This window comes from Contarinia nasturtii, unplaced genomic scaffold (assembly GCF_009176525.2).
Source record: "Contarinia nasturtii isolate CC-2019 unplaced genomic scaffold, AAFC_CNas_1.1 Cnas_scaffold_2229, whole genome shotgun sequence".
NCBI classification, from domain to species: domain Eukaryota; kingdom Metazoa; phylum Arthropoda; class Insecta; order Diptera; family Cecidomyiidae; genus Contarinia; species Contarinia nasturtii.
This window is the reverse complement of record NW_022199552.1, coordinates 37,622-59,655: the sequence shown is the minus strand read 5'-3', so window position 1 is coordinate 59,655 and position 22,034 is coordinate 37,622. Positions and strand designations below refer to the sequence as shown.

The window sequence follows — 22,034 nt, the reverse complement described above, 5'->3', positions numbered from 1 at the left end:
ATTTTTGAAAATTCACACTCCCCTTACCTCATATGTGACACCCAACAAGACAATTTCAAATATTCAATAAAGAGTCTTACGGGAGTAAGACGAACTTTTCCGCACTGTGGTAGTTGTGTATTTTATTAAGAAAGTTCAAAATAATATTTGTTCGATTTTTCAAGCCTTTCAAGCGGCGTAAAGTCCGAGACCAAAAAATATGTTCCAACTTTGGCAACGAAATATTCTTTAATTTAATACGTAGCAGAAGTACTCGAGAAAAGATTTTTTACACTTTCATGATGAACCCATTTGTACGACATTTGAAAGTATTCTATTTTCTAACAAAACACTATAAAAAATATGTCTGACGTTAATTTTGCCATGAAAATTATTTTTGAAACACTTTTCATAACTAAAGTCACAAAAAATTTGGATTTTTATATGGGAGTCATGTCTGTATGCTACCTTAATGGTGTGAAACTTTGCACAGGCTATTTTTCTCACAAAAAAATAACATTCGGAGGGTTTGGAGAAATTTTAAGCAAAATTAAGAGCACCTCCCATACAAAATATTCGTTTTTGATCCAAAAATTGAAAATTTTGTATGAGAGGTACCCCTAATTTTGATTGAAATCTCATCAAACTTTCAGAATGTTATTTTTTTGTGTGAAAAATAGTCTGTGCAAATTTTTACGTCATTAAGGTAGCATACAGGCATGGCTCCCATACAAAAATTAAATTTTTCGCGATTTTTTCAAAGAAACTCTGTTAAAACTTAATTGTATCTCAAAATAAACATCGGATTCGGTTTTCTCGTGCCAAAAAACTCCCCAATACATATTTTTGAGTGTTTAAGTCTACATTAAGTATGACTTTTGGACGAAAATTGGACTCTTTTTCATAGGTATCACTACAGGCATGAAATTTTTTTCCATCGACCAAAGTCGCTCAAAATCTAATGATTTCTATTCCTCGGGACCCCCAATCATCCCGTGAAGTCAGATTTCAAATAACTTTTCTGGGGGGTGAGATAATCGATGGACAAATTTTGCGTACGGCGGACAACGTACGACGTACGACGTACGACGTACGACGTACGACGTACGACGTACGACGTGGAACAGACCCACAACAACCATGCTCAAAACGGCCTGATTCGGGTTCTCTGACCTCAGAAACGTCCAGAAAACATGTTTTTGAGATGTCGTAAATTTTGACCCATTGCAATACTTTCCCCTTTCACACTATGTGTGTGCGGAAAAGTAATATGATATTCTACGGGCCAAAGTCTTTATTTTCAGTACATGCAGTATATGTCACACGAAAGCGATGATTTTCTTCTTCATTTTTTTGAATACTTTTTTTCAATGACTTGTACGTCCACACAGCCATAAAATACAAAGCTATACAAAATACTGAAAAATTCAAAAGAAAAATGTTTTAAAAAATACGAAACGTCTGTTGAAAGGTGTAAAAAATTACCTGTCATTACATAGAGATAATCATCATGCGAATGATATAGTGTCTGGCCTTTAGATAGAACGTTGTAAATGCCGTGTATTATAATCACCAGCCAAACAATCAAAGTCATTGTCCACCAATATAGCGACACCAACATAAATCCCGTTTTTTTCTGTGCAAATAAAAAAGTAAATAGTTGAAAAAAATTGAACAAACATTGATTTTGTTCGAGCTTACTATCGAGACTCCCCACAGCCACATAGCCGTTAATATTAAGTTGATTACTTTAAAAGCGCAAAATATTAATATCTTATCTCTTTTAGAATGTATCGTATTTTGAGTGAAATATCGCTCGATTGAACGACAAAAAAATATATCAAAAATCACACCTACCAAATACTAAACACGTAATAAGCAGAACCATCTTTTTTCCGAATACCACAGACCAAAAAACAAAAAGTGTCGTTAATCCAATGTTTAACGCCAATATAATCCATCCAACAGCTATAGCGACAATTTTCCAGTCGATGCTTGATTCGGATCTTTTGTGCTGTGCAAACTTTTTCAATGACCGATAGCTCATCATCAAGATAAAATAAAACAATACGAAATGTACTAAAAAGGTACAAATTAACGAGGATTTCTTATTATTGAATGAATATTCATATATATAAATACCGGTCACAGCAAAGATGAGAATTTCATGTATTTTGAAGGGTGCAACATACGTCTTGAGTGGTTTTTGTAAAATAGAAAAAGTAATAATGAGTGGTATACCCCAAACGATCAATGCCACCAGGAGGTAACTAGGCTTGTCCTTTTGATATGTACAGAAATTACCGAGATAATTTAGCGATAAGAAAACTAGTTTTTTATGAAAATTGACTGACCTTCATGATGCCAAACATCCAATTGATGGTCGCTGCCAAATCTAATGCTGCTCATGAAAGAATAATTTTTTCAAAACAAAAATCGAATGGGCAAAAAACGGTTTTCTCAATTATTATTTTTTTTAATTACCAATCATCAATGCGGCGAGTAACAATTTCGCTTCAATCAACATGGACAAAAATCCAAAATAAAACATAAACGTTATGCCGAATGTAATCCCTAATGCGTTACCGGTAAATTTCCACTTGAGACAATTGCTGGTTTGTCCATTTTCCATATTGATTGCGAAACTTATTTGTGACAAACTTAAAAGAATTTAGCATAGCTCTTGTAAAAATTGACTTGTTTTCTAGTTTGGATCGTGGACCCTTCTAAATTCGCAGGTAAACCGACACTTTTAACGCTGTCACTGCAATTTCTTATTAGTTTGATGAGCCAAACAAACTCTTGTTAAAATGCACACGTGACATTTTAAACGCTAAATTGCGACTAAACACCGAAAAAACGCTATTATTGCGCGTCGACACATTTCGTACATACAAAATCTCGTACTGATACATCGACACAGTCGCAATCGCCGCTAACGATCGGTCTCAGGTTTATTTTTGTATATAAACATACGGATTACCGTTCTCGCGTTGCATATACCGGCAGTTTGTTGATGTATTTCAAATGAGATAATTCAAGTTTGCATGGATTCAACCAAAAACACGAATAATAAAATTGAAATGAAGTAGCAAAGAAAAGGAGAAGAAATAAACACGAAATCAGAATTTAGTTTCACAAGAATTTGGTTTAACAAATCGCTGTAAAAATGATTCACACTTGGATTCGAATCAAATCAACGTCAATTTGGCAAGAAACAATGTTTTGTATTGAGTATCGGTTTCTGATGCTCGTGCATATTATTCAAATATTTTAACCTTCAATGATCTCTGTTTGATTTTTAGCTTTTTGCAATCGAAAGAATGATCAGGAGGGAAAAAAGTTGACCAAACATCGTCAATAAATAAAAAAAATGCATTTTTCCACTAAAACTCTATTGTGAATTCTCAGCTATCAATAAATATTTGTGATTTCGACTCAACACCCTTTTTTACGCAGGCGCTGATCGAAATTAAACACAAAAACGCACTATTTTTCTTCGCAATTCTGTTCGCGTCCGAAGTGTATTCCACAATAACAGGCAGTAACTGGTTTACATAAGTCAATTGCAACCATGTGCTTTTCGCATAAAAAAGAAAGAAACGATACGCTATCAAATAAATTCACATGCTATTTTCAACGGCAACATACAGTAAAATATACAATGTTCGCGTGTTGAAATACCATTTATCGCATTTGTAGCGGGTCTTTTTATGAGCGTAATTGAATGGGTGCCGCATGAAAAATGATATACATACGCATTTCATTTGCTCCAATTAAAACACGCACACATCGAAACAATTGTCAAATGGTTTTGGGTCGTTCACTTGGTCATTAGCATGAATCATCGTATATTTCTGTTTTGCATATATTCAAACTAGAATCGAAAATAGGAAACAAATGCTACTATCTGATTCACTTTATTTTTAAGCGAAAAAATATATGGCATGTATTTTATCTAACGTAAATTGGCAAATATCTTTTTAAAAACACTAAAATTCTCATTATTATCACTTTTTAACAAATACAAATAAACAACTTTGCACTAAATACAATGAATTTATGTTTAAATAATAAAATCATTTTTTGGCGGTTGTCGCTATCACATCGCGCGATTTATACGGCCAATCGCAAGGCATCCAGTCTTTTTCTCTCAATTACACCATCCAATGACTTGTAACTTATGACGGCCAGCACGTACAGTGAAAATAGAATTGCTGCATTTAAAAATAAATGAAAGAATAATGATAAATATGCAGGTCAACTACACAATTAGCAGGTGAAGAAAAAAAACAATTTTCGAAATGCCGTACCTGTTAAAGCATACAGCACTATGTTACGAGTATTATCTTCTGGTTTTTTATTGCGCGTTGTAACATATATAAAACGAAACCATAGACACAGCGAGATGAACCACCAGATCAAACTGGCTAACATTAATCTTATCATGTTTTTGCTGATTCCAGAAATCCAAATAATGGTCGCCAGCAAATTGAAAACTGTAATATTCAATTAATTCGATTAATTTGATTTCAGCGAAATTGATGATGTTGATTTAACACATACCAAAAATCCATATCGTAATAATATAGAATATTTCGGACCCTTTAAATGAAACGATGCACACAAAAAACGCCGTTTGTCCAATGGACAATGCCATCATTATCCAGCCGATTGCAATGCCAGCGACGGTCCAATCAAAATTCCAATTCGTATGGTAATTTGCCATTTTTAGCCAAAAATAGATATTCAACACCGGTTCAGTAATTTTGTTTCTTGTGATGATGATGTTTTAATTTTAGATTTGGTTTTTCAGACGAGACAAACGATTTATATTCAAATTTAGTCTGATTGAACACATAAAATTGATTATTATTAAATTTATTGGTTATTATATTAAAATTCACTTGACACTTTAAATTAAAAGTTCAACGCCGAAACGCTCACTGTTTCGGTTGAAGAAAGCACGAATCGTTGTGTTGCTTCGTCAACTGCTTTTACGATACTGAGCACACACACGCGATCATCAGTTGTCGCACAGACAACAAATTTGCTTTATGCTGAACATCTTGATTATGACTCATATTTGCAGGCATTCCTATTTGTGACGTGCAAAATACCTATCATGTAACATCATTTGAATTGAACTACCGATGGTTAATTGAAAGTTGAAATTACTTGTTTTTACAACGAAATTCTTATAAGTCCAAAAGATCGCTATTGTATTTTTCTTTTAATTACACTCAATCGTTTGTACAAATGAACAAAGAGATATTACAATACACACAAAGGTGTTTCACAAAAAGCTAGACAAAAAGAAATAAAGTTTTTCGATGATTTTTTGTTCATCTTTCATTTTATGCACTTTGGTATTTCACATCTATTTGACAATTTTTTTTTTTTTTGATATAAATATTTGATTTTATTCACAAAAATTTATTCTTATTATTGAGTTTCACTTCTATTCTCATTTTATGAATTTTGCGAAATATTTAAACACAGCGACTATAGCAACACTGCACTGAAAAGTGTTTTGATGTTGATTGATTTGAAAATTGTTTCTTTGCGGCTGGTATAACTCACGTTCAAATGCGATGCGCACAGTGCGCAGTCTCCGCAACGATTAATATCGAATATGAATTGTACCCACATTCTATACTTGCGACGAATTGACTCAAGTCTTGATATTTATCATTTGACCGCTTCTGAATGATAAATGTATTCATGCATCTGGTTTGTTTGTTTGTTTTTTTTGTTTTCTCCACAAGTAGTTTTACATTTTTTGTATTTTATTTGCCGACAGTGGGAAGTAATGTGAATTCTCTTGCAATTTTACGGTTATGGAAAATGAATGAAAAGGAAATGTGTTGTCAGTTCAAATGAGTCATTTGAAAATCGAAAGACTTCATCCATGGTCAAAAGACTAATTACTGTATTTCTTGTAAGTTTAGACAACAATGAGTATGAAAAGACTCATCTTCTTCGAATTTTTTTTATTTTCGTCTCTTTTGATTTTTCGTGAATTTGGTTTTGCCTTCTATAGCCACCTGTGTGAGTTTTAAACATACCGTGTGTTTGAATGTTCATTGTTCATTCTGCGTCACATTTTTGTATTGAAATTGTTTAATTTTCAAAACGAGTTTCAACGTCAATTTCCGTCTAAAGTAGCGAATGTCTTCAAATGATCGTCCAAATGGTGACGTCATCTTTGTATATTTCTCTGTTATTTTGATGAAATATTCCTGATCTTGAATGTGTTTTCATTGACTTTGTCAACTAAACTTCGAATTTAAATAAAAAAATCAAATCAGAATTAAGAAGAGTTTTTTATTAAAAAATGGATTGACCATAGCTGCAAAAATCCAGTTATCATATTTAGTCGATCCAATAACAGAGATTTTAGGTGTGCAAAAAAATGCCTTAATTTATTGAAACATTCAACATTGAAGATAAACTACTATCTCAAATTAGTCTTAGTTGCATATTCACATTTCATAAAGTTTCTAATTCTATATATTTGGCATTTGATCGGTTTAATGAGATGGGCAATCGATTTGGTGCCCTTTGTATACGAAAAATGTGCTTTAATTTAATGTAACTGGTCACAGCAACACTATAGAAAACTATGCCGAACACTGAAAAATATTGTATTGAAAAAAAAATTGATGTATTAATTATTTTAGTTCACAATAGTAATTCATTTTTAATGACAAACGAAAAAAAACGTTGATAATTACCCATTCCACTAAATATTATAATATTCAGCATTTTGTTGTAAGATTTTCGATTAAAGTAATATTGGTCTTCCAAGGTGTCTAATAATTCATCAATTTTCCCCAGCGAATAAATAACCGTCAATAAAAACCATAGACTCAACGGAACAATCCACCACAATATTATCACTTGCAGATGCAGCACTTTATGCTATAAATTGAAGTAATTGGGAATGAAAAATACAATAAAAAGTCTCAATCTAAGTCTACTGATTTCGATGCACTTACGTTGTAAATTGCATAGAGCCATACAATGTTTGATGTTGCATTCAATACTGAAATTATGGTAAATTTATTAAGAAATTCGTCAAAATCTCAAATCGAAATGATTTACTTGACATTAGAATGAAAATGGAAGCTATTGCATTTTCATGAAAACCCAAAGCCAAAGCTGTCAGAAGCATTCCTGGAAATAAAAGTCATTTGTTTAAAAATATGTTCGATTTGTGATCATCAGCTGAAGAAGAAGAAGCTGAGAAAAATTGAAAATTTGGTAATTTTCGTGATTTGGAGATCACATTAAATGACAAACCTGCAGCAATGCTCCCCACAGCACCAGCTGAACCCAAGATATTTCCAATGATTTTCCATTTGCATCGATCTCTTTCCATTTTGGCCACTATTTTAATGAATTAAAATATGTTCACTTTATGTGCCCAATCTTTTGGAATGAGTCTTTTTTGCAGAATATTTGTTTAAATTCGTTGAAAACTCCGATTAAAATAACCGCAATTTTTTTAATCAATCACAATAAGTTGTTTTCATTTGAAACGAAATATAAAAACCGGTTCACGCCTTTGAATACAAAACACTGTTCTTTGGTCTATAGCTTAAGTTATACTGCGCGTTTATACATAGTTTTGCGACGCAAATTTATAAAAATATCAATGAATTGTGACCGCACACAATGACAAAAAAAAAACAGATGATTCGCTGAGAATAAAAGTGGGAATAGCGCATTTGAACTTGTGGTTACTTACAATATTGGCAAGAAGTGTGTTTGGTGAACTTTGAGATATTGTCAAAACCTTAGGCTTTTGCCGAAGACATTTCTTTTGCCCAAGAGCTCTTATTACTTACTAATAAAGTTGCCAAAGACTTAAGTTTAATTAGCGGCATTGGCTACGCCCACTTTTGCCTGTTCTCACTTTTACTCGCAACAACTCAGGTATATAACATTTATTCAGATTTATTGCTTCATGACCATGTTTGAATTTCATTGTATTTGTTATATTTGGATGGCAATAGAAAATGTCGAAGGTGATTTTGATTGGCCTTACATTTGGCAGTGTCTCTTGCATCTGAGTTTGGCCCGACAATAAACTCTTTTGCATATCTGACTGGAGTGTGGCATTTAATCACGTTGAGTAAAAATTAAATCAATTTGGTAAATTGTTGTACAGTATTTCGGAGTATCAGATTAATAAACAAATTTCATGGAAATGAAAGGTATTTGTTTAAATATTTTCGATTTGTGATCATCAGCTGAAGAATTGAAAATTTGGTAATTTTCGTGATTTGGATATCACGCTAAATAAGAAAATAATTCATTTGTTCACTGTAGCACATCACGCTTTGAGGCAGTAAACAGTGTTCAACGTATTTAGTACAGGTAAATGAAAGCCAAAGTAAAGATATGAAGATCATAATATGATCATACATGTTGCCTATACGTTCACCCCAAATCAAACTGTTTCATGTTTTGTTCAAGACCACAAATTACTGCATGTATTGTAGGTAAAAGTCAACAGTTTTTTCACATTCTACTTAATTTCGTTTGAGTGTCGTTGATCCGCTGTTGACAGTGTTGAGATGTCAATTGAATTTATGTGGCGTCTCCATTCTTATTCCGTTTAAGAGCTTCATTAATCCACAAGCTTTGAAAAAGTTGATTCGACTATGATCACTACACAAAACAAATGTAAAACTGATATGAGTTTTTTTATTATTGAAATAAAGAATTCGTGGGCGTCGCCACCACGCATATTTATTTATTTTTCAAACGAGCATTTGGATAAATTCTAATCTAGAAAAATGGTTTAAGTTTTAAAGTATTTTGAACGTTTTGCATTAAAACGATGGAAAAATAATCAAAAATGTATGACTACGGTGATTATTTATTCTGCTATCGGCAGCAATGTTGCGAGTCGCAAATATAGAGGTATTACTTATTTATGAATGTGTTAATGAAGACATGTGTGAAGTTCAAAATGTGGCTTCTGAAGAGAATATTCAATTCGAGGAACATAAAAATGCAAAAAAAAATTAGTTCTCTACATCAAATTTTTCTGTGATTTTTTTGGAGCTGGAAAGGTGACGCAATATTTTGCCTGAATGAAAGCGTCGTTAATTGGGTTTGAATTTGTATTCCGTCCGTATTGCATCACATTGAGAACAATCAAAGAAGAGTTTTTTCAAGTATTAGGTGATTGATCAGACTTTTTCACATACTAAAACATCCATACAAAATATTTATTTAAAAAAGTTCCTGGCAACAATACCTCTAATTAATTCTTTGTGTTCGTTTTTATGGTTTACTATTTTCAGCTTACTTAGTTTATAATAGCTTACGTAATTTTTCCCCTTAGGTTGGTGTGTATGTAATACAACAATATGCGATTAGATTTGGCTCATTTAGCTGTTGGTTAGTTACATAGCAACCAGCTCGATTGTGGAAAGCATTAAGCTGGGAGCAACTCCTACTTACATTTGACTTTTTGACAAAAGCTCTACTACTGGCGCCATCTCTTTACACGAAGTCTAAGTAATAGATTTTTTTGTGTATTTCTCAAGTTTGAGATAAACCGCACATTGAATTGCGTTGAATTGTAATTTAATAAATTGTTCATTTTTTTTTTAAAAACATTTAAGTAATAAATAATTTTTAAAATGATATTGAATTTAAAATACAATAGAATAAAATAAAATAAACTAAAAACAAAGAGAGAGAAAACAGTGGAATGACAACAATCAATGTTGTCACTCACACGAACTTTTTTCTACACGAACAGTATTAGAATGACAAAAACCGAAATGAAGTGCACATGTATTTGAACAATATTGATCGCTCACATTGAGCGTCTCTACATACATACACAGTGCGCATAAGCGAACGAATCAACGTTAAGAATTTTGAACATGTGATTCAATGAGAGCAATGTTATTCGCAAAAATACATGGGCATTTCACTTTGGTTTATGTCATCGCATATACCGGCTGTCAACGATGAGCATGTAAACAAATTGTCATTTTGTATGATGCTATGTTTTGAGATTTCATATTAAATTAAATTTTTTTCATCAAAAAAATTGCTAAGTGTGCTCGATTAATTTTAAGTGAAATTTGCAATCAAATTTTAAATGCTACGAAATTTCAAGTCGAAAGAAATATTGCTCTACGCTGTGTGTATATTTTTATTTTATTTTTTTGTAATGAAGAGAAGACCGAATAAAAAGGCGTTTCATATGACGTAGATTGGCGGCAGTAAACCATAAATATGTATATAATAACTGTTGTGACTTCTATAATTCTTCTCTTTGATTTCGTTGACATTTTTTATTACCAGTTATTAAATTACAATTCAACGCAACTAAATATGTATGTGAATATGCGATTTCTCTCAAACTTAAGAAATACACAAAAACTTTTATTACTTCAACTTCGTGTAAAGAGATGGCGCCACGTTGAGCGGAGTTCGGCACAATAACACAGAAGCCCATATGACGCAAGTCAGGGTTGGCTGGGAGTCTCCACCTCAATTTTGCATGACGTTGAAATGGTGTTTTTAGTAAATATTTGAACTGTATAATGAGTTATTTTAATAATATGATAACAATTGTTCATAAAAAGAAATCGTTTTCCGTGCAAATTACATTGTTATCATCAAAATTACGTAATTTGAGCTGTTTTCAGATATAAAAACGGAAACGTTCGACGGATAGATTTATCTGAAATTTCAACATCAGACAAGCAACACTTTTTTCTCCGATAAATAAAAAAGGCAGTTTTCTTATAAATTTTAAAATTTTCACTCCAATTCAAAGTTCTCGAAAGATATGAAGAATATCGCTATAATATTTGTTGTCCTGTTTGCAGTTGCGATCGCTGTTACGTTAGCGGGCGGAAATGTCGATATTTTGAAGGTGACATTTCTATTTATAAAAGCTTTTTCAAAAACATTTTTGTACTAATAGGCAAACGAACCAATCATCAACACAAAAATTATTCGCACCAAACAGATAGTGTGCGAACATAGATTAGCAGATTTATAACAAAAGTATTCATTATAAATTTGCGCATCTCATTTTCTCTTTTAGCGCGAGTTAGATAATGAAGATGATGATGGTTGGGCCGCGTTCAAGCTTGAGTATAGAAAGAAATATCGCAACGCAGCTGAAGATAATCGACGACACAAGATTTATTTGCAAAATAAAAAAATGGTCGAGAATCATAATAAGCTTTACGCTCAAAAAAAGAGTACATATTATTTGGGTATAAACCTAGAGGCAATTCACTTAAAAATTGCCTTTCTATCATTTAATAATTGTTATTGATTCTTTTTCGATTTTTTGTCGATTATTTTAAATTAATTCTATTCTTTTCTTTTGTGATTCTCCCCTAGGTATAAACGATTTCTCTGATTTAACGCAGAAGGAATTCAGTGAAATGTATGGATAAGGAAGGCAACCCGATATCCCGATTACACAAATTAAAATTGCGAGTCAACGAGTTCCGAACGACAAATTATTTGATTGTTTTGATTAATTTACATTCGAAAAAAAGTGGATAGTGAAAAACAGCAGCACGATATGATGTTTTTTTCAGCGATTTTTAATTCTTTTGTCATCAAATACACATTTTTTTTCTATTCAATATCAAAATCAAAATAAGTATCTTTGATTTGTTCATCTTTTAATGTAAAGTGCCACCATTCGCGTTCATATCCGTAAAAATCATAACGTCTTGAATAATGGTCGGATCAATTTGCTCTAGATACAAAAAATTGAAGCTCACAAGTCCAAAGAACACCATAGGCCAGATTGCCCTGATTCATCCGGGTTTGACCGGATTTTCAAGGCAAAACTCGGACGAAAAATCAACCGGCCTAGTTGCGCGAATTAGATAGAAAAAAACCAACTATTGAAAAACCATACAATTAAAAAATTAGTTATTTCTGTGGAAGGAGAAAAATAATTCGAACATTTTCACATTTTTTGTTTTGGTTTAAAAAAAGATTTTTTCTTGTATTTTTTGTCAATAATTTTGACCGAGATTAAGAGAAAATTAGCCCGTATAGTCCGGCCCAGATGGACGTAAAAAAGATCTGGCCAGGAAATTTAAACAAATCAAGAAAATTATTGAAATACTTGCCTTACTTGGCAATCAGTCAATTAATCAATGCACTTAATCTATAAAGACAACTTACATTTAATAGTATTTCTGCATTAATGTGCACTAGAAATAGTTTTAGTCACACATGAGGCATGATAACATTTCTCACTGATTACTGATTATAGTTGAGAATGTAACAAATGCAAGTTTTGCACAATACTCTTTTACAAGGCCCTTCACACATAATCTTTTGGGTGTAATCAGACTTCTGACGGAAAAATTTGTGTATTTTCTGTTCTTTGTCAATTTTGTGTTTAGATTAAATTTGCTCATTGAACATCAGACTTTGAAGCACTTTTTCGAATTTAGGAAACATACAAATGAGCACACTTTGAAAAACTCAACTGAATGGTATGCATTTCATGTATGATACTTGATAACGAGCATTCGCACACGCTTCATACCTGCGCACATTTGTCATTCTCCTTTTATTCGTATTCCACTTTTGTTCATACCATAAATATGCACCACGTGCATGGTGTTGTTTTACCGCTTCATTTCTAAAGAAAAGGCACCAGCAAAAAATTCATACGCAAAACGTGTGTAAGGACATTCAAAACATCTTCTTTTCATTAGAACTTTGCGATTATTTCATATATCTTTCAAACTTGTATACTAACAAAAATAGTTAATCATGCATCATTCAATGACAAATAACTTTTTAAAAAAATCAATTTTGTTCAAGTCTTAGATCATTTTTCTAATATATATTTTATTTTATATGCTATCTTCGGCATCAAGAGAACCATTTTTGTAACTAACTTACTTGAAACATAACATTTGAGCTTGGTAATCTAAAAATCACTACTTAAGGCAACATTTTCACACTTAAAATATTTGTTGTCAGTCACGAATTTCCTGTGCATTATTAAATAATTGAATACATGAAGTGCGCTAAACATCAAATTGTTTATTTTCATTTAATGCCGGTTCATATGAGTTCTCCGATTTGTCGCCTTGCATGACCACCTTTAATTTCGTGAAACACAATGCGGCCGCCAAATGCGATGTCACAATTAATACTAAAGGACAGAAAAAAACACACATTTTAGTGGACACAAATATTCGAATCTTTTTTTTAAACACACCTGTTACAAAAAGTATAGTGCCGTCGAATTCAACGCCGGATATTTTATCTAATATCATCCAAAGTAACCATAAACACATCGATACTATCCACCAAGTGGTTGATGTGAGTAAAAATCGAATTTCTTCCTGTAATAAAATTGTTTCATTCATTAGACTGACATTTTACTTTTCCGCACACATCTAGAGTGTAAGAGGCAAGTATTTCGAGCAAATTTTGAAAATAAATTACCAAAGCGATCCCACGAAACCATATGAGGCTGGCTACTATATTTATGACTAGAAATACAAAACAAAAATGAAATTCGTTTTTCAAATAAATTATAAGACAGATTGTGACTTTATTAGATACACCACTCACAACATATTAAAAAAATAACGATGGACATTTGAACTTCACCAAAAATCAGATTTCCTGCTCCAAAAATTGTTCCCAAACCAAAGCTGAGCAGAATTTCTATGCAACCGATTATCATTCCGGTCACTTTCCAATTACAACAACACTTTTCGGGATCCATTTTTGGGAATTTGGTTTTGGATGTAACGATTTTATTGGCTATTGTTTTGGTATCGACTATCGACTGTGTTGTTTACTGAATTATTTTATATGTTTTTCTTGTCATGAATGTATACTTGAAGCCGAAAATGAACGTGTCTTATTTACAAAACTCATTGCGCGATTCGAGGTACAAAAATCGATATTTACTTTCACGTCAATGTGTCATTTCAATGTTGGGTTATCACGTCTTTTTTTTTTTTTTCAATTTTTAAATGAGATTGTATTACTTTGAAGATAAAATGTTTTTCTTAATGACTTTATAAATTAAAATTTGAAAAAAATGTGTAACAAAAAATTCACTTGACAACAGCACTTGAAAAAAGCACTTTAATTCGTTGAAAAGAAATTCGAAGTTGTTACGTCTACTTGAATCTTTCACAGCCAACACGACACTGTATCCATGATATACTTTTGAGGCAACAAAACATAGAGTGTATGTGTGTAGCGTCACTTGCGTTTATGTTTTTATCGAACGATGTTCTCCTTTTGCTTTCGCATATGCACGCATTGAATGTGTTTTGGTTTGCGGTTTTGTAGCACTTTCCGCAGTTTACATTAACCGGCATCCGGCGTCCGACACGCTCTCATGGTCTTGAATATTTATATTGTACATACGAAATGCTTTCGTAGTGCCTTCTCTCACTATCTGCTAGACTGAATAAACTTTATTTATCTGGTAGACTGAGAGCTTGCTGCCAAATTATTTCTAAAACGCTTTGTATTGTTTGGATGACAGAAAGTAGGCAAAACTGTATGCGATAACGCATAGATAATGTTTTATTTGTTTCTTTTATTTACATTGGCATTGTATAAAGAAACAATACACAACACATGTGAGTTCTCGGCACGTGATAATTAACTCATAACCAGAGTTTTTTTTTTTTAAAGAAAAAAATGAAGAAGAAATATTCGAAACAGGAACATTCAGATTTTTTCTATTGGTCTTTCAAAAATCGAATTTATTTTGACTACTGCGATTGATGAACAAAACACTGTGGTTTTTCAATTTGAATTCATTTTGTTTTTATTATTACAAAACACTCCTCACTAGTCTAATTTCTTCTATTCTCTAAATAATTTAGGAATAAATTATTTTAATATTATTTTTGTTCATTTTAAACTTGGCAGTTTTTTTAGTTCTTCAGTGTTCATTTACATTATTATTTTTTATTACAGAAATGAAATCGAACCCAAGCCTCAATACACATCGAATTCTCTACATTTCGTGGGTGCTGCTATGTACGCAACATCAAAACTTGGAATTTCCGATCTGCTTCTCTTAATAGCTTTTCTGATTTTTCCGAAACATATCACAGTGAGAATGTAGCTTATCGCAAAGAAAGCTGAAACATAAATTTTAAGAATGAAAATCAGTCATTAGATTTCAAAAAATACCTTTTCCACCCACCTGTTCCAATAAGTACACCAGCATTGCGAAAAATTGCCATCGCTTCGGCAAATTTCCCATCGAAGCATAACATGAAAATAGACAGTAGCACTATGCCCAACCAAACGGCAAACATTAAAGCAGACCAGCCTAGCAACACAATCATGAGCACTTCATTGTTCTAAAATTAATTTGAAAAGCAAAAAAATCACTTTACATTTACTTATTATTCAAGGAGAATATATGATTTTACTCACTAAACCAACTCCGAACGTCCATGAAATGTTTGCTATCAAATTCACGGCCACGAGTATGTTAAGAAGACTATGATCTGAAAAAAAGTTGAATTCAACCGAAATTTTTACATTTTAACACCAAAAACAATGGAACTAACACCAAACATTTTCAATTTTCTTCGAATATTTTGAATGAAACTCACCATCAAAGCTGAATACAAAGTTTACTGCACTACAGTACAAACTCCCCGCGTATAAAGCAATGCTGAGTAATATTCCCAGGCCACCAATGATATAGGCAGGAACTTTCCATTTTGTATACACATAATTATTATCCATTTCGAAATGTTTCTTAATTTTTTGGTTTCAATTCGATTACCATGCTAAATTTGTTTGTACTCACAAAGCGTCGAAGTTCACTCATTTGTTCGTAAATTATAAATTGAAAGGTACACGGTTTTTTTAATGTTTCACTTTTAATCCCTGAGTGGAAGAAAGGTTCGTTGAAATATTAAATATGTTCTCAGCTTTACAATTCCAAATAATCTATTTCAACCGAAAAGTTGGCAGTTTTGATTAAAAGGTCAGATCGAAAATCAAAATGCCATAATTCCTATACTAAAGTTAACGCCGACACGCTTTACATCGCACTGATGCCAATCTACCGACAACATTGTGTACATCGCTGCTTGCGATACCAACACAGTTATAATTTTCAATACAAATAGAATAACTATTCATTGTTGTTCCAGATCGTCATACGCAAAATGTTCCGGATACATTTATAGTGGATTGTGAGGTAGACGCTTGCTTGACTTTCATTATTGCGTTGTTGTCTATTTAAAAAACCAGCAACAAATTGTTGTCGGTCTGTGAACACTGAACACTGGCGTTACGCACGCTTTAGCGTTCTATAGAATAATGTAAACATACAGAAATGAGAAGTAGATAGAAGAGAATACCCACCAATTGTGAATACAGACGATTATACATTGTTTATACACAGCGAATATATACGTTTTTACGTTGTTATTGGTACCGATACCAAATTAAAAAAATTTGTGCTGAATTTTTTTTTATAACATTTCTTTTTCCTGAGCAAAATTCTATTTGCGTCGAATTTCCGGAAATGTATCAGCAATACATAGAAAATAGAAACTACGCTTCATTAAATAAAAAAAAATTCAACTGTTTATATGCAATTTATTTACATATCAAATGGTTAGAGTATATTTCGTTTTTCTTACATCATCTGCCATTTATTATTATGCACAGAAATGAATCTTCTTTCTTTTTTTTTCAAAAAAACTTTGGCTCTTTGAGGTATTAAGCGTTTTCAGCCTTTGGTATTAATGCTGGTGTGGATGCAGCATAGTACGGATTCAATGAGATAATTTGTCCATTTGATTCACTTGATTTTCTCAACCGTAAAAAGATTTTAAGTGCCAAATAGTCAAAAATTGCACTCGAAACTGTGGAAATTGAACAGAAAATGTGATTATCAAAACTTTAAAAAAATTGTAAATTTTCTCACTCACCAAGTATGAACAGGGCAGACCCAAAGTACGAGTAACTATTTCGTCTAACACTATACGAATAACTCCACTCTCGGGACAATAAGCTATGATAAAAAAAAATTGACAAAAGTTAGGAGTCATGAGGGAATTCAATAATTTTGCAATAAGAATTCCAGTGAATTTACCCATGTAAAGCGAATGATACATAAATAGCCCAAAGCGACAACGGAACAGCCCACCAAAATAATGTAAGTAGCAGCAGTAATGGAAAGTTCTGAAACAAAATTTAATTTACATTTTTACTAAATATTTAAAACATCAAGAAGAAAAAAAAAACGTTTTTTTTTTTGTGCAACTTACTAATCCAATTAATACAAGCCAAACGATGCAGCCTATCAAATTGTACACTGAAAGTATGGAATTTTTGATGAATATTTACAGATTTTCACCAATTGGCGAACAAAAGTCCAAGAACGAAATTGTGAGGTCATTTTTTTAAGTTAAAAATACTACAGAGGGTTTCTTTCCTACACTCACCGAATGTTCCTGCAATAGTGTCATCGGCAAGGCCAGTTGCTTCGAAAACGATTAAAGATAATATGTTCACAACGACACCGAACCAACCAATTAACACTTCTGGACGAATCTTCATTTTTCTTCTTTGAAATTAAACTTTTTTATCCAAATATTTCTTTTTTTATGCGGATTCGTTTGAAATATCGGCAATTGATGGGAACACTTTGAAAAAGCTTGTTATTTTGTACACTTCGGACGAAATACTGCGACTTGGATAATATGAAAATAGACTCATTTATGCAGGCGCGTGAAATAGGGTGGTCCTTCAAACATATGGACCAATTTAGACGTTATCGCAAACCCCTGCCGGACATTGTTGGATAAATTGGTTGTGTTAAAATCAATGGGAGGAAATGACAGCAAATTTTAAAATTGCCGCGCTGTTTAGTTTCGATTTGAGTTGTTAAATTACATTGACGTCCCCTTTGAAATTGGTGGCGCCACCGTCGGCTCAATGAGACTTGAAGTCTTCACATCCTGTCATTGGTTAAAATGCTAAATAAATGTTAAGTGAGCGGAATAATTGGGCAGTGTTGGTGTCGAAATTATGAAATTTTAAAATATAATAAAATTGCACCAATTTTATTGAAAAATCATGATTTGAAAATCATTTTTACGAAATGACCATTTCAAATGTTGCGAGTTGAAAGTATTTCTTGATATCAGAGCGGCTGTAAGAGTTGATGTTTTGGTGACCACCCTAGCACGCAACCGCGATATAAAATGCTCAGTCAAAATAAGAGATAGCTGATGATTCAATCTTATTCTCCATACGTGCGACGCATACTTCAATTTCAGAAAAAAGAGTATAGAAAAATGGTTCGCAAAATCAAATCATATAGGAATGGCATTAGACCGGTTGAATTATAGAACTTTGCGGATGATGCCGCAATGATGATATTGTAAGCGGCACACGCAATGACCTTCACATTCATTCAATGATTGTTGCCTTTAAGGCTATATTAACTGTTGATTCCATATACAATATACATAGCTGTATGGCACTCAACATACTAACAAGACTTTCACACAGCCACATAATGGGCTGAATTCATATGGTTTTTAGTCTGAGCAACCAATACTTTGAATATCATTTGCGTGAGCACAAAGAACGAGAGCTATTCATCGATGCATGACATACAAACCGATCCATTGTTTATATTATAAATAACATATGTGTCGCATCAAATTCTTGATTTTCTCGGAATAGCGACGAAAAAACAAATCCACGAAATTACGAAATTCCGACTAAATCAAGAATTATAACGAAATAGTACGTCACAGTTTCGAATTCATTTTTGTCTTTTTATACGCATTCTGCACTTTTACTTTTTTAATTTCAAAACATCCATTTACATAATCCAAAATGTTACGCATTATTTCATTATTATTTAGAATTTTGTTTATTTTTTTTTGCTGCATTCAAATTGATATCATTTTAATCTCGCAAAGAGAGATTTTTTATTCTGACTGTAATAAACGACATGATCATATTTATTCTTCGTAAACATTGATGTGATGTATAATTCCCAGAATGAAATCTGTCAGACATTTTATCAGCGGTACATAGAAGATAGCTACGCCTCATGAAAAACAAATAAAAATTGATGCAAAACTGTTTTATATGCAATTTATTCGAAATTTATATTTATTATTGACTTATTTGAAAGTTTGTTGGCACTTATTGAGCGAAAAAAATAAATCTCTGACTAATTAAACATTTTCAGATTTTGTCAGTAATGCCGGCGTATATGCCGGTGTATAATGGTGGTGGATGCAAAGCGATAATCTGTCCATTTGTTTGACGGGAATTTCTCAACCGCAAATAAATTTTCAGTACCAAGTAGTCATAGATGGCACTCAAAACTGTGGAAATTGAACAGAAAATATGATTATCGAAACTTAAATAAAATTGTTGATTTTCCCACTCACCAAGTATGAAAAGGGCAGACCAAAAGTAGGAGTAAACCTCTCGTCTATCATAGAAATAATAATCCGAATCGTAATCTCGAGACAATACGCTATAAAAAAAAATCGACCAAAATTAGGAGTCATAAGTGCATTCAATAATCTTGCAATAAGAATTCCAGCGAATCTACCTATGTAAATTAAATGATATATAAATAGCCCAAAGCGACAACGGAATAGCCCACCAAAATAATGTGAGTAGCAGCAGTAATGGAAAGTTCTGGAATAATATTTAATTTACATTTTTACTAAATATTTAAAACATCAAGAAGAGAAAAACGTTTTTTTTTTGTGCAAATTTACCATTCCGATCCCAACAAGCCAGACGCTGCAGCCTATCAAATTGTACACTGAAAATATGACATTTTTGTTAAATATTTACAGATTTTCACCAATTGGCGAACAAAATTCCAAGAACGCAACTGTGAGGTCATTTTTGTAAGTAAAAAATACTACAGAGGGTTTTTTTCGAGTATCACTTGCGTTGTATATTGACAATGTATTTGAACGCGACTCGATTTAAGAAAAGCCATCTCTTTCACGCCAGGTTCTAATATATTTTTTTCTTACAAATAAAATTGCAAAATTGTATAAATTGAATAAGTTTTGCAATAATAATAACGAAAATAATTAATAGAATTTATAATAAATAAAAAAAATTGAAAAAAACACACAAATATTTTATATTATATGATATGTAGCTTTGCTTTGTAGACTTTGCCTTGTAGACCATGTAGAGATGGTTACGTGGAGAAAATATGTATTTGTCAAACATTGATATCTGTGAAAAGAAACAACGTAAACAACACGAAGTGATTTTACGAAATTACCATTTCAAATGTTACAAGTTGAAATATGTTTTTATATCAGCGTGACTGACTAAGAAGGTGGATTTTTTGAAAAGCACCCTAGCGCGTAATCCACAAGTATTACGCATTATACATTCGCGTAGAAATACACAATCAAAACACAACACAGCTGATGATTCATTTTTATTCTCCTTATTCAGAGAGTAGACAACGCTACCGCTATAATTTAACAGTACCTCAATAGTTACGTTTTGTACAAATGTCGATTGTGTGACGACAGCAATTTTAAAAAATAAATCTTTTTTCCCAACTTTTTTGGCACTCTGAGTAATCAAACAATATTGGGTAATTAAACCTAGGGGATTCGGATCTCGATCAGAACATAGCGAATTATTCGATATTTTGCGAATTTTATGCGAAATGATTTGTAAGCGGTAGGCATGTAGAAATGCGATTTAAAAAACAATTCGCTATGAACGTGAGAAAATTCGCAAAATGTGTATGTTTTGTATGTATCAAATAGTGACTACTTTTTGCGAATTGCATGCGAATTGCTTGAATTATTTTACTAAAATGATGACTTTATCATACAACTAATAAATATTGCCCATTCACGAATAGATGATATCCCCTAAACTTAAACATTTTCAGCTTCTGTCAGTAATGCCGGTATATATGTTGGTGGTTTCATTGCCATATTTTGTCCATTTGATTCACGGGACTTTTCCAACTGTAAATAGATTTTAAGTGCCAAGTAGTCATAAATGGCACTCAAGACTGTAGACATTGAACATATAATGTGATTATTGAAACTTTAAGAAAAATTGTAAATTTTCTCACTCACCAAGAATGAAAACTGCCGATCCAAAGTAGGAATAACTAATTTGTCTTCTACGAACATAATCCGAATCGTAATATCGAGCCAATACGCTATGATAAAAAAAATATAATGTCTTACATCCGTAAGATGAACTTTTCCGCACTGTGATCCACAACATGCATTTATTACATATCTTTTACCGTAAATATGAATTCATGAGAAAACTGAATCTGACATTAGTTTTGCGATACAAATAATTTTCGATAGACTTTTCAATGCCTGTATGATATCATAATCATGCGAAAATTTGCAGATGTTATTTTTTTCACAAAAAGCTAACATTCTGAAAGTTTGGAGAAATTTCAATACAATTGAGTGGTACCTTCCATACAAAATTTTCGTTTTTGAGCGAAAAATCCAAAATTTTGTTCGGGAGGTACCCCTATTATGCGTTCAAATCTCTTTAAACCCTCGAAATGTTATTTTTGTATGAAAAGATTAACCTGTGCAAAGTTTCAGCTCATCACGATATCATACAGGCATGGCTTCCATACAAAAATCAATTTTTTTAAAATTTTTGTATGAAAAGTGTGTCGAAAATGAATTGTATCGCAAAACTTACGTCATATTCGGTTTTCTCATACCCAAAATACCCCCAATACATATTTTTGAGTGTTTAGGAATACATTAAATATCACTTTTGGAAGAAAAATTGAATTTTTCCCATGGATGGCCATGGACATTACACCAGACATGACACTTTATTCTTTCAACCAAAGTCGCTCAAAATATAATTTTTTCAATTCCTCGGCACTCCCAATCATCATGTGAAGTCAGATTTTGATTTACTTTTCTCGTTTGAAAGTTATCGTGTTAACAAATTTTTGCGTACAGCGTACAGGGTACGCACATACATTCGGACATCGAAAAAAC

The 22,034-nt window shown here is 32.4% G+C and overlaps 7 protein-coding genes across 11 annotated transcripts in view; 1 reads left to right on the top strand and 6 right to left on the bottom strand.

The window, feature by feature from the left end:
- Nucleotides 1-1,167: 1,167 nt before the first annotated feature.
- Nucleotides 1,168-5,623, bottom strand: LOC116348042. 3 transcript variants are annotated; one of them, XM_031778893.1, is made up of 10 exons: nt 5,158-5,623; nt 4,546-5,077; nt 4,293-4,478; nt 2,464-4,196; nt 2,334-2,380; nt 2,122-2,260; nt 1,837-2,058; nt 1,681-1,727; nt 1,465-1,615; nt 1,168-1,397 (listed from the first exon to the last, which is right to left on the bottom strand). In XM_031778893.1, the coding sequence occupies exons 4-10, from the start codon at nt 2,609-2,611 to the stop codon at nt 1,258-1,260; spliced, it is 894 nt and encodes a 297-aa protein (XP_031634753.1). In that variant the 5' UTR covers nt 2,612-4,196; nt 4,293-4,478; nt 4,546-5,077; nt 5,158-5,623; the 3' UTR covers nt 1,168-1,257. The 3 variants fall into 3 exon arrangements, 2 of the variants coding, with proteins under 2 accessions (XP_031634753.1, XP_031634752.1); XM_031778892.1 differs by having other exon boundaries at nt 4,546-5,623; XR_004201748.1 differs by lacking the exon at nt 1,681-1,727 and having other exon boundaries at nt 4,546-5,623.
- Nucleotides 5,624-6,376: 753 nt separating this feature from the next.
- Nucleotides 6,377-7,581, bottom strand: LOC116348044. Its single transcript, XM_031778896.1, has 5 exons — nt 7,285-7,581; nt 7,087-7,158; nt 6,981-7,027; nt 6,717-6,903; nt 6,377-6,614 (listed from the first exon to the last, which is right to left on the bottom strand). The coding sequence occupies exons 1-5, from the start codon at nt 7,361-7,363 to the stop codon at nt 6,472-6,474; spliced, it is 528 nt and encodes a 175-aa protein (XP_031634756.1). The 5' UTR covers nt 7,364-7,581; the 3' UTR covers nt 6,377-6,471.
- A 3,107-nt stretch (nt 7,582-10,688) lies between these two features.
- LOC116348074 (cathepsin L-like) lies at nt 10,689-11,645 on the top strand. 2 transcript variants are annotated; one of them, XM_031778936.1, is made up of 3 exons: nt 10,689-10,894; nt 11,069-11,228; nt 11,374-11,645. In XM_031778936.1, exons 1-3 carry the CDS (start codon nt 10,808-10,810, stop codon nt 11,427-11,429), a joined length of 303 nt encoding a protein of 100 aa, XP_031634796.1. In that variant the 5' UTR covers nt 10,689-10,807; the 3' UTR covers nt 11,430-11,645. The 2 variants fall into 2 exon arrangements, with proteins under 2 accessions (XP_031634796.1, XP_031634795.1); XM_031778935.1 differs by having other exon boundaries at nt 10,690-10,894; nt 11,069-11,243.
- Nucleotides 11,646-12,817: 1,172 nt separating this feature from the next.
- LOC116348073 lies at nt 12,818-14,180 on the bottom strand. The gene is made up of 4 exons (XM_031778934.1): nt 13,591-14,180; nt 13,462-13,508; nt 13,232-13,358; nt 12,818-13,165 (listed from the first exon to the last, which is right to left on the bottom strand). Exons 1-4 carry the CDS (start codon nt 13,745-13,747, stop codon nt 13,038-13,040), a joined length of 459 nt encoding a protein of 152 aa, XP_031634794.1. The 5' UTR covers nt 13,748-14,180; the 3' UTR covers nt 12,818-13,037.
- Nucleotides 14,181-14,792: 612 nt separating this feature from the next.
- LOC116348056 lies at nt 14,793-16,377 on the bottom strand. The gene is made up of 4 exons (XM_031778910.1): nt 15,615-16,377; nt 15,433-15,506; nt 15,197-15,356; nt 14,793-15,131 (listed from the first exon to the last, which is right to left on the bottom strand). The coding sequence occupies exons 1-4, from the start codon at nt 15,748-15,750 to the stop codon at nt 14,986-14,988; spliced, it is 516 nt and encodes a 171-aa protein (XP_031634770.1). The 5' UTR covers nt 15,751-16,377; the 3' UTR covers nt 14,793-14,985.
- Nucleotides 16,378-16,637: 260 nt separating this feature from the next.
- LOC116348060 lies at nt 16,638-17,693 on the bottom strand. Its single transcript, XM_031778914.1, has 5 exons — nt 17,466-17,693; nt 17,289-17,335; nt 17,114-17,202; nt 16,950-17,032; nt 16,638-16,883 (listed from the first exon to the last, which is right to left on the bottom strand). Exons 1-5 carry the CDS (start codon nt 17,578-17,580, stop codon nt 16,738-16,740), a joined length of 480 nt encoding a protein of 159 aa, XP_031634774.1. The 5' UTR covers nt 17,581-17,693; the 3' UTR covers nt 16,638-16,737.
- Nucleotides 17,694-18,980: 1,287 nt separating this feature from the next.
- The window catches only part of LOC116348058, a 4,028-nt gene continuing 974 nt past the window's right edge, over nt 18,981-22,034 (bottom strand). Inside the window, exons 4-9 of one of the 2 annotated variants that reach the window (XR_004201751.1) lie at nt 21,126-21,211; nt 20,873-21,058; nt 19,776-19,822; nt 19,604-19,692; nt 19,437-19,525; nt 18,984-19,370 (exon numbers count right to left, since the gene is read on the bottom strand). Coding sequence is in view for 1 of the 2 variants with exons in the window: in XM_031778911.1 (XP_031634771.1) it covers nt 19,228-19,370; nt 19,437-19,525 (232 nt within the window). In the remaining variant the exon portion in view is untranslated. Of the gene's footprint in view, nt 19,371-19,436; nt 19,526-19,603; nt 19,693-19,775; nt 19,823-20,872; nt 21,059-21,125; nt 21,212-22,034 lie in introns of both variants that reach the window. The other variant, XM_031778911.1, reaches the window with a different exon arrangement.